The 12256-nt window shown below is 37.9% G+C and overlaps 1 protein-coding gene across 1 annotated transcript in view; it reads left to right on the top strand.

Moving 5' to 3' along the window:
• The window catches only part of AFF4 (ALF transcription elongation factor 4), an 86934-nt gene that overhangs the window by 64395 nt on the left and 10283 nt on the right, over positions 1 to 12256 (top strand). The window contains exons 12-18 of the mRNA XM_081092634.1: positions 277 to 1194; positions 5283 to 5371; positions 5973 to 6213; positions 9788 to 9882; positions 10469 to 10532; positions 10648 to 10784; positions 11854 to 11925. Coding sequence (XP_080948760.1) covers positions 277 to 1194; positions 5283 to 5371; positions 5973 to 6213; positions 9788 to 9882; positions 10469 to 10532; positions 10648 to 10784; positions 11854 to 11925 — 1616 coding nt within the window. The remainder of the gene's footprint in view (positions 1 to 276; positions 1195 to 5282; positions 5372 to 5972; positions 6214 to 9787; positions 9883 to 10468; positions 10533 to 10647; positions 10785 to 11853; positions 11926 to 12256) is intronic.

Below are 12256 nucleotides of genomic sequence, written 5' to 3'. Positions count from 1 at the left end.
TTTGTTTACTTTCTGGTTACTATATGATCTTCTAAAAGTTTGCCTTTAAAGATGGATTCCTGATAGGAATACTTAATAATTCAGCTTATATCTTCTCATTCAGGTATTTAGATGTGATAGGCAATATTCAGCCCTATACCTTGGTTCACACAGAACTATGAAAAAACAAATAACCTTTGAGGCATTAGGCATTGTGTTTTTCCTCTTCCTGAGATTGTAAAGGAGGGAGAAAGCTTCAGTGTAGAAAAAAAGCATACTTATTTCTCTGTTTTTCAGCCTGAACCACCACCAACAAACAAATGGCAACTTGATAACTGGTTGAATAAAGTGAACCCACATAAAGTGTCACCAGCTTCTTCTGTGGACAGTAATATCCCATCATCTCAAGGCTATAAAAAGGAAGGCCGAGAACAGGGCACTGGGAATAGCTACACTGACCCAGGTGGGTCTAAAGAAACAAGTTCTGCTACTCCTGGACGAGACTCTAAAACTGCTCAAAAGGGATCAGAAAGTGGGCGTGGGAGGCAGAAGTCTCCTGCACAGAGTGACAGTACAACACAGAGGAGAACTGTAGGCAAAAAACAACCCAAAAAGACCGAGAAGACAGCTGCTGAAGAGCCCCGAGGAGGCTTGAAGATAGAAAGTGAAACTCCTGTAGACATGGCTACCAGCATGCCCTCCAGCAGACACAAAGCAGCCACCAAAGGCTCAAGGAAACCCAACATAAAAAAGGAGTCCAAATCTTCCCCTCGCCCTTCAGCAGAGAAAAAGAAATACAAGTCAACAAGTAAATCTTCCCAGAAGTCAAGGGAAATCATAGAAACAGATACCTCATCCTCAGATTCAGATGAAAGCGAGAGCCTTCCTCCTTCCTCACAAACTCCTAAGTACCCTGAGAGTAATAGGACTCCCGTTAAACCTTCCTCAGTGGAGGAAGAAGATAGCTTTTTTCGGCAACGAATGTTCTCTCCTATGGAAGAGAAGGAACTTCTTTCACCCCTCAGTGAGCCTGATGATAGGTATCCACTTATTGTGAAGATTGACCTGAATCTCTTGACTAGAATACCAGGAAAGCCTTACAAAGAAACAGACCCACCGAAGGGGGAAAAGAAAAATGTGCCAGAGAAGCACACCAGAGAGGCTCAGAAACAAGCCTCAGAAAAAGTTTCCAATAAAGGCAAGAGGAAACATAAGGTTTGTAAAGAGTTTTGTTGCTTTTATTTTTCAACATCAAAATCTGAAATGCAGTGGAAATCTCAGCCAAAATAACTAGTTGAGTCATAGCTATGAGAGAAATAGAGGTTAACCCAAGGCCCAGTTGTGGCTTCAGATAGAACAGTCTTCTAAAGACCACTGTACCTCTGCCTGTCTCCTTTTGTAAAGCAGCATAGTTTCTAATTAGGTCAGAAATGAGCCAGTGCTTCTGTCCAGAGAGTGTGCTGGACAGTGTAGAGGTGAGAGAGAAGCAGAGATTGTAAACGCCTTCACAGGGTCCTTCAGATTTTGGTTTGAAATGTCTTTAGTTGGGATATGTATTCTCGAGGTTGTCACACTTCTCTTTTATACGCAAACTAAGTTGCATCTTTTAAATTACTAATTCCAGCTAAAAAATTGTCTCACCGATTTTGACACATCCTTAAGAATTTCACCAATCCATTGTACATAACTCTGCCCAGCTCTTTTCTCTTTTCAAACACCCATATCTGCAAGTTCAGAACTAAAACTTCTGCTGGCACATAGCTCTCTAAATACTTCCAAGATAATTTGGATTTAGAAATGAAGCTTGGTGTATATATTTAAGGTCAGCTTTTTTTAGACCCAGGAAATGTGAAAGCTCACAATGTCTATGATTAGAGGATAATAGATATATAATGGGAGGATAATCTGTAATAATAAAAGCACAATATGCTAATTAGACTGGATGTCCTTCCAGACGAAGTCGGTGCTGGGAGGGAAGCCTGGGTCCCAGGTGCCAGAGGGAAGCCAGTGCCCACAGCCAGGGAAAAAAGGCCTACTGTTGCACAAATTTTGTGCATCGGGCCTCTAGTAGACATATAATAGACATATAGAGAGTTGAACAACTTACATATTTAATGGAGGTTCTTTGAGAAAAACAGCCTAATCTTTTCAGTTCTTATGAGGAATTTTTCAGTTCTAGTTAGGAATTTTTAGAGGAAAGTAAATTTTAATAATCTGTTTTGAAGAATAGTGTAATTTCCTGAACATAGATGTGAATCCTATCTAATAATAGACAAACATGGTAATTAACTGTTCCTCCGACATGCTTCCCATTGGCTAATCAGGGCAATATGCAAAATAACTGCCAACCAAGATGGCGGCCGGCAGCCATGTAGCTGAAGCGAACAGGAGGCTTGCTTGCTCCAGTGATGGAGGAAGCCAAGGTTCCCCGCCTGCCGCTGCCCAGCTCTGAGCTGCACTCTAAGCAACTATGTTGCAATTATAGAAGCTAAACAATCCCCAGAAACCTGCTTTCAGCCAGCCGGGCCTCAGAGCTTGAGTTGCAACAGTGTTTCAATTATAGAAACTAAACAAAGCCCAGATACCTCCTTTCAGCAGCTGAGGTCTCAGAGCTGGAGCTGAGCCTCAGAGCTAAAGCCGGCTCTCAGCTCCAGTGACAGCCATAGAAGGTAAATAAATCCCAGAATAAAAAAGAAAAAGAGAGGTTGGGAGCTTCAGTCACCCGCCAGCCTGAAAACTGCCCTCAGCCCCTCACCCAGACTGGCCAGGCACCTCAGTGGGGACCCCCACCCTGAAGGGGGTGTGACCAGCTGCAAACAGCCATTATCCCCCTTCATCCAGGCTGGCCAGGCACCCAAGCGGGACCCCCACCCTGATCCAGGACACCCTTCAGGGCAAACCAGCCGGCCCCCGCCCATGCACCAGGCCTCTATCCTATATAGTAAAAGGGTAATATGCAAACTGACCCTAACAGCAGAAAGACTGGGAATGACTGGTCACTATGACACACACTGACCACCAGGGGGCAGACGCTGAATGCAGGAGCTGCCCTCTGGTGGTGAGGGCGCGCTCACATGGGAGGAGCTCTGCTCAGCCACAGCCAGGCTGATGGCTGCCAGTACAGTGGTGGTGGTGGGAGCCCCTCCTGCCTCCTCAGCAGCGCTAAGGATGTCCGACGGCAGTTTAGGCCTGCTCCCCGCTGGCAAGTGGACATCCCCTGAGGGCTGCCGGGCTGCTAGAGGGATGTCTGATTGCCATCTTAGGCCCAATCCCCTGGGGAGCAGGCCTAAGCCAGCAGGTGGTCATCCCCTGAGGGGTCCCACACTGTGAGAGGGCAAGGCCGGGTTGAGGGACTCCCCCTCCCCCCCGAGTACACAAATTTTTGTGCATCGGGCCTCTAGTATGATTATAAAAGACTGAAAGCGTGAACAGGTGAAGAGATAGGTACCAGATGGTCTCAGAACAATACTCCATTCGCACTTGACTTTGAGAATTTCATGTAGGAGGATAGGAAGAATACAGCGTTTTCTTTTTTTCTCCCGTATCCAACATTCAATTTTTAATTTTTAAAAAAATTTTATATTTTTTTAAATTTTATTTTATTGTTTAAAGTATTACAAATAGCAGTACGTATGTCTCCTTTTTCCCCCCATTGAACTTCCCCTGGCCTCCCCTACCCCCTGCATTTTCTTAAAATGAAGTGAGTTAGAGGCTTTTTTCTCTCTTTTTCTAAAAACCACAGTACTATGTGCATGATGAGATATATTTGGACAAATTAGAATAATACTTGTGTCTCCTTTTTTTGTATCTTCATAAGGTGAAGATATTTTAAAATTTGAATTTCTAGAAAACTTGAATTTCAGTACTACGGTATAGCTAATGATTTCCCTTATTGTAGTGTAGGGAAGCTTTATTCAACTAGTAAGCTGTTTAGGGCTACTGGCCTCTATAGTCCATAGCCTTGAATTGTTAGATATGATTATGGGTTTAATTCATAGAATTACATGAAATAAGAGCTTGTATATGATAGGCTTTACTTTTTAGAAAGCTAATATATTGAATAAAAATATGGTCCTTTTATGCTTAGCACATAATACATGTTCTTTATAAGATTTTCAAATGTTTAAAATATAGTAGAGAAAATGAAGGTCCTTTTTATTCTTTTTTTAAATATGTTTTTATTGATTTTAGAGAGAGAAAAAGGAGGAGGGAGAGAGAGAAAGAGGGAGAGTAGCATCCATCAGTTGCTTCCCATATGCATGCTGACAGGACTGAACTCAAAACCTGAGTATGTGCCCAGATAAGGAATTGGATGAACTGGAAACCTTTTGGTGTATGGAAGGACACTCAGTCAACTGAGCCACATCAGCCTTTTTTACTCTTTTGCTTAAAGCTGTATTATTTACAAGAAAATACCCCCTTCCACTAAAGGAGTATCCCATATCTCCTCCCCTCCCTTAAATCTCACTTTTACATATTCCTCCCAAGTTTTCTATATCAATACTTGTAAGTCAGCCCTGGCCACTGTGGCTCAGGGTGTTGTCCTGTGTACCAAAGGGTTGCTGGTTCGATTCCAGGTCAGGGCACATGCCCCAGTTGTGGGCTTGATCCCCAGTAGGGCTGTGGAGAAGGCAGCCAATCAGTTATTATTATTATTATTCTCTCTCATCATTGATGTTTCTAGCTCACCCTTTCTCCCCCTTCCTCTCTCAAATCAATAAAAATATATTTAAAAATAAATAAAAATAAAATAAAAATGTTATGCTAAGGGAGCCAGATACAAAATGGCACCGGTATATGGTTTCATTTATATGAACTGTCTAGAATATGCAAATTCATAAAGACAAAATGTATAGATAAATGATTGCTAGTGTCTGGAGGTGGAGACAATAGGGAGTGACTACTAATGGGTATAGGGTGACTTTTTTAAGATGATGAAAATGATCTAAAATTGGTTGTTGTCCTGGTTGTACAACTCTGTGAATATAATAAAAGCCATTGAACTGTGTGCTTTCAAAGATTGAATTTTATGGTATGTGAATTATATCTTAATTTTAATTTCACACACCCTCCCCCCACCCCAAAAGACTACAGGAAATTTGTTTTAATATTTGGGCTCTGTTTATCTAAAATAGGAGACTTCTACTCAGCCTTAAAACCTTCTTCACTAAGCATTGTTTAAATGAATTCTTTTATTTCACATTTGTCCTCTTACTGAAGTTTTTCAGGGATAAACTGTTTGGGGATGACTGGTTCTGGAATTTATAAAGTTCAAACCTAGCAACTCTTTCTGTTTCATCCAGAATGAAGATGATAACCGAGCCAATGACAGCAAGAAACCCAAAACAGAGGAAAAGAACTTAGCAGGCCACAAGCCACCCAGCAACAGAGAGTATGTACCTAAAACATGTTACATGTGTGTTACTATATGTTTGTAATTTTCTGTTGGGCTTCCTAACATTATCTTAGAATGTTCCTTTTAGCAAGTATATATCATATACATGTATACACATAACATACACCAAATAGTGGGGGCTTTTGCTTTTAGCTAACAGGGTTGGAAAGCATTTAAGGTTTAGTCCCTTTTCTCTCTGCTCTTGTTTTGGTGGAGTTAGGGGTGAGTATGGTAAGAAAATAAAGCTTTACAACTTTCTGGCTAGATAAGTTTATCTGTAACTTGCAAGAGACTAATTGCTAATTTATGAGCATTAATATCTTCATTCACCATCATCTTTTTGTTGTTATTCAACTAGTATTTATGAATACTTGTTGTGTGGCAGGCCAAGGGTTAGGCATTGGTGTATAACCATGGCAGGGGAAAGCCTGACAAGATGCACGCAGTTATGAACTTTACAGATTTGTTTTGCAAAAACCATATGTCCTAGTTATATCATAGGTAACAGCAAATTTGTCTTGAAAGCAAAGAGAAATGAAAAAACTCCATTGCCCCTATGACTGTGTGGAGAAATGAGGGCATTTGTTTGGTTTGGCAGGTCATCTAAACAGAGTGTGGCAAAAGAAAAAGATCTGTTGCCTTCTCCTGCTGGGCCTGTTCCTTCAAAAGATCCAAAAACGGAGCATGGCTCTCGGAAGAGGACCATTAGTCAGTCTTCTTCCTTAAAGTCAAGTAATAACAGCAACAAGGAGAATAGTGGCAGCAGCAAAAACAGTTCCTCCACGTCAAAACAGAAGAAAACTGAAGGGAAGACTTCCAGTAGCTCTAAGGAGGCCAAGGTAAGAAACTGGGGGCCTTAGTCTTGAAAATCAATTTCATTGCCATGTGACTTCTCCAAGGTGACGCTGTACTTTGAAAATTTTGTAAACATCTCATTAAATTTCTAAATCTGAGCATTTTTAATCTTAAAATGTCATGTTCTTGATAATAAACTAATGCAGTGATCTAAGACCATGAAAGCAGCAAGTTAGCTGGCTACATGCCTAGTAATTAAGATAGAAAACCATAATTGGAAGAGTTGGTTATGGGAGAACAGTTGATTATGATTGAATTATAAATAGTTCCAATTGCTTCTCTATGGTTTGAAATTGGCTTCAGATTTTTTTTTTTTTATTGATTTTTTTTACAGAGAGGAAGGGAGAGGGATAGAGAGTTAGAAACATCGATGAGAGAGAAACATCGATCAGCTGCCTCCTGCACACCTCCTACTGGAAATGTGCCTGCAACCAAGGTACATGCCCTTGACCGGAATCGAACCTGGGACCTTTCAGTCCCCAGGCTGATGCTCTATCCACTGAGCCAAACCAGTTAGGGCCAGATTTTTAAAAATTGGATTTCATAAGCAAGTCATATTACATAAAATGACAAAGCAACCATTTGGCTTTGATTTGTGAAGAAGAAAAACATTCTTTGAGCTAACACTGGAATTATTTCTAAAGCCTGATCGTATGTAGGGGACTATTCTTAATGTATGTGGATGGAAATTAGTGCAGTTTTGAAAAAGCTTCTTTGATCTATCACCCTCAATGCAATAAATAAAAATCTTTATTTGCATTGCTTTCTAAATTGTTCTGATCCAGGAGCAAACTCTATGACAAAATTAAGAAAATACCTATATTTTTAAGAATGTAATTCACTGGATTATTTGTAACTTAAGTAGCAAAGGTTTGAGAGTTGAAAATTAGATGAAAGCAGTTAGTCCTATTCACTAAATGTAGTAATTAAGTCTTTTAAATTGAGGTAATTTTAATTGTGAACAAAGTGTCTCAAATGGAAATTGACGGAAGGCCTTTTCTCTAGCTGGACACCTTTCTGTAGTAGTTTAGAGTTGGTCCTAGTATCCTCTGGAACCTGAGTGTCCTGTTGGCTTCCTTCACCGCTCCAGATCTCTACTAACCTGCTTTTTGGCTCTTTCTCTGTTTTCTTCTCCTTTAATTGTAGGATTTGAGGCCTATATGCTTATTTCGTGAAAACTATTATCTTTTATTTTTAAGCACTTACTCAATAGCTCGCCTGCTCATTTGGCTTCTGTTAATCTCATAGGTAAAACTCACTGCCTGTATCTCTTCCTTATTGGTTCATTAGCTTCTTGAAAGCAGGGATTTGTATCTTATTTGTTTTGTGTTTTATCCAGTGTTGAACTTATTGGGTAATCAAGAAATATTTGTTGGATCAAACGGGGATATTTGGTACTCTGTTGTTATCGACAAACTATAAAATAGAGGCTCTGATCACTTTAATTTTAAGATCTTATGGCATTTGTTAAAATTACTGTTAGTCTTGGCAATTTCCAGTTTAAACAATTATGTATAGATTTATGAAAGAAAAATCTTTAATTTAGTTAGAAAAGATGCTATTTCTTATATCAACTAAAGAAAAATTAATATGACAGACCAAGATTTCATATAATTTTTATTTTGTTTTTTTCTAGATTTTTTTGCTCATATCAAATTTTTTAAATGACAAATAGCTATTCAGTTGTGTCTCCTTATGTTTTTAATATCTGTAACATCCCTACTTATGTTCCTCTCATGCTCTTAATATTAGCTGTGTGCCATCTCTCTTTTTCCCTTGCTCAGTCTCATCAGAAGCTTATCAATTTTACTTGTCTTTTCAAAAAATAGCCTTTGTTTTTGTTGATGCTCTGTAATTTATTTTGTTTTCTATTTCATTAATTTATACTCTTTTTTTAAAAATGTTTTTTAATTGATTTTAGAGAGAGAGGAAGGGAGAGGGAAAGAGAGATAGAAACTGATGAGAGAGAAACATTAATTGATTGCCTCTCGCAGGCCCCCGGGGCTATTGGGGATGGAGACTGCAATCCAGGCATGTGCCCTGACCAGAAATCAAACTGGGGACTTCTTGGTTCATGGGTCGATGCTCAACCACTGAGTCACACCATACTCTTATCTATATAATTTCCTTTTTTATTCTTTTTGTTTGTTTTATTATTCTTTTTACTAACTTTTAGAGATGAATATTTCATTAATTTTAAATTAATTTTAAGCCCCCCCCCCAATATGAGCAGTTAGACTATATATTTCCTTTTAAATACTGCTTTAACTGCATTGCACAAGTTTTGGTATATAATGTTTTTATAACATAATTTAAAATGTTTTATAATTTCCATTGTGATTTCATCTTAGATCAAAGAGTTACTTAAAAGTACATTACTCAATTTCCAAACATACAGAGATTTTCTAGTTATCCTTTGTTTAGTCCTTCTACCTTAATTGCATTGGAACTGGAGAGTGATCTGCAGGGTAGCAATCTTAAAATTTGTTAAGATTTGCTTTATATTTCTAAAGTACATGGAAGATTTTTCTAATATTAAATATTTGCTTAACCCTTTGAGTGCCAACCAATATCCTAGGAACTATGCTAAAATTGCCAAGGCATTTTTGCTGATTTTACAGCAGTTTAGGAAAAAAATTATGAATCACAAGAAATGAAGTTACATATTCAAAAAGTTAAGGAAACCTTTACTACATTGACATATTTAGCAATATCATCATCACTAATAAAAGCAAATTTAGAACTGGACACCATTTCGAAGCTTTGATAGCGCTCCCGGCACTTTTGGTGAAAGACAGGAGGAGGGCAATCGTGCTCCCCAGCATTCTAGGGGTTAAAAAGAAGCATCTACATATATTGGGGACAGGGATCTATATAATTTAATCAGATTAATCATGTTTTCAAACCTTTTCTATGCTGATTGATATTTTACCAGTTCTGTTATTGTTTACTGAGAGAGTTGTGTTTTACTTATGTTATTTCTACAAATATATAGGATTTGTCTATTTCTTATAGTTTTACCATTTTTTTAATTTACATATATTTTATACATAATATTATATCAGTTTTAGATGATTTGAAATATGTGTATTTTTTTAAATGATCACTACAGTAAGTCTAGTTAGCATCCGTCACCATACAGCGATTTTATATATCACACACACATAATTTTTACATAAAGTGTTGCCGAAACCGGTTTGGCTCAGTGGATAGAGCGTCGGCCTGCGGACTGAGAGGTCCCAGGTTCGATTCCGGTCAAGGGCATGTACCTGGGTTGCGGGCACTTCTCCAGTGGGAGATGTGCAGGAGGCAGCTGATCGATGTTTCTCTCTCATCGATGTTTCTAATTCTCTATCTCTCTCCCTTCCTCTCTGTAAAAAAAATCAATAAAAAATATAAAAAGAAGAAAAAAAGAAAGTGTTGAAATATCTGGAAATTTATTTTTTTTTAATTTTCCTTCAGTTTTCCTTCAATAAATCTGAAGTTAGGCACTATAAATCTAAAAGCTGTCCAATCTCCTCACAATTTAAAACATAAGTTATATATTTTTTTGGTCAGGAAAAGGCTTCAAATAGCTCCTCTAACTGTCCGACATCTACACCAAATCCTGAAGCTTCAAAGCCTCGGAGAACAAAGCTTACCTTTGATGACAGGTGAGATAAATTAAGATTTTTTATGCATTCAAGAAATCATGCCAGTCAGCATATAAGAAATTCATTTTAATTTTTGTCATTGACTAGAATAATTCATACTGTGATCTACAGAATAATTGGCTTTTAATTTGAAAGGCACCCACTAGCCCCAAGTATTGTTCCTCTGAGTTAACTGTATGACTCTTGTTGGGAATGTGAATGATGTGTCTTCTGGTAGAACCTTAGTGCTGCTGATATGACTGTTTAAAATAAGGGCTTTCTTAAATATGTAAGAATAATGTTGGGTTTTCCCCTCCATTTTGATAAGAGATTATTTCTCGTATTTAATCTTTTATTTACTCTAAAGTTCTCAAACAACTTGGGTAAGTTAGTATTAATATTAGGGAGCTTGATTTCTGTTTTGCCATGAGTTGGCCAATACTATTTATGCTCAATGTAAACATCAGGAAAATAGTGAATCAAATGTTTTAGTAATTGCTCATTTTCTTGAGGACATGAAAACTGAGGGATGCTAGAGATTTAAATGAACTATTGCCATCTTATGAAAAATTTACCACATTATTTACAATAAAAATTTACATTGCAGAAGTTATTCAGCAGACCATTATTTACAAGAAGCAAAAAAGCTAAAGCATAATGCAGATGCATTGGTATGTAAACATTCTCTTCACATTTATATATTTAATTAGATTTAATTAAATCTTCACTTGTTTGTTTCCATGCCACATCAGTGCTGCTCTCATTATTTTTTTCTTCTTTCTTCAGTCTGACAGGTTTGAGAAAGCTGTATACTATCTTGATGCTGTGGTATCTTTCATTGAATGTGGGAATGCATTAGAGAAAAATGCTCAGGAATCCAAATCCCCATTTCCTATGTATTCGGAGACAGTGGAACTCATCAAGTAAGTGGGAAAACTTGCCATATCATTGGCAATATTATTTCTCTGGTCTATCTAGGAAGGGGTTGATATAACTATACAGTCATGCACTGCATACCAACATTTTGGTCAGTGATAGACCGCATGTATGATGGTCCCATAAGATTATAATGGGGCCGAAACCGGTTTGGCTCAGTGGATAGAGCGTCGGCCTGCGGACTGAAAGGTCCCAGGTTCGATTCCGGTCAAGGGCATGCATGTACCTGGGTTGTGGGCACATCCCCAGTAGGAGATGTGCAGGAGGCAGCTGATCGATGTTGCTCTCTCATCGATGTTTCTAACTATCTCTCTCCCTTTCTCTCTGTAAAAAAATCAATAAAATATATTTTAAAAAAAAAAGATTATAATGGGACTGAAAAATTTTTATCACCTAGCATTGTGCATCTGTGATAATGTCACAGCACAATGCCTTATTTGTTTATAGTGATGCTGGTGTAAGCAAACCTACTGCACTTGCCCATCTCGTATAAAAGTATACCGTCTACATATTACTTAATGATGGCAATGTTACTGGTTTATGTGTTTACTTCTTATCGTTATTTTAAAGTATACTCGTTCTACTTACATTAAAAAAAATTTACTGTAAAACAAACAGTATGATGTGTTATATGTCTTATGTTTACCCCATCTTTTGATTGCATTGTTTTCTCTTGCACTTGATTTAATCTTGTGTTATTTTGTACAGTAACATGCTGCTGTACAGACTTGTAGCCTAGGAACAATAGGCTACACCATGTAGCCTAGGTCTGTGGTAGGCTATACTATCTAGGTTTGTGTAAGTGAGCACTGTGGTGTTCCCACATGATGAAATCGCCTAACAACATGAACATATCCCTGTCGTTAAGCAGCATGACTATATATAATAGAGCTATGGAAGATGCTTAATCCTTTATTGTCCTTGGATAAGGAGAATTAGATACTTCAATGGGTATTTTTGCCTTTATGTAGGTTAGAGTCTAATGTTTTAAGGACTAAGGTAGTCAGAAGATTAAGTTAAAATACTGTGTCACTTGTTTGTTATTTTAACTCACAGATACACTATGAAGCTAAAGAATTACTTGGCACCAGATGCTACAGCTGCAGATAAAAGACTCACAGTACTTTGGTAAGTGTTGTGTATTCTAACCTCTGCTGAATGTCAGGCAGTTCTCTAGTAAACTGTGCTGTGTATGTGCTTCTGAAAATTATCCTTGAATCAACATTCTGTAACCCAGTCATAAATTTATTCCTGATGGGTAAGGTAGAAAATAACTCAAAATTCCTATTGAAAGGTTTTAATAGTTGTCAGTCTCTGATCCATTGCCCTCTTGATAAAAGTCTTGGGAGAGTGGGGTTAATACGAACTCTAATTGTCTTAAATGGTTACTTTTCCAGGCTCTTTTTTTTTTTATATATCCTCTCTCTCCATTCACATATACCTTTCCTTGGGAAGCAAA

This window comes from Myotis nattereri, assembly GCF_964212035.1.
Source record: "Myotis nattereri genome assembly, chromosome: 5".
NCBI classification, from domain to species: domain Eukaryota; kingdom Metazoa; phylum Chordata; class Mammalia; order Chiroptera; family Vespertilionidae; genus Myotis; species Myotis nattereri.
This window is presented reverse-complemented; position numbering and strand designations above follow the sequence as displayed.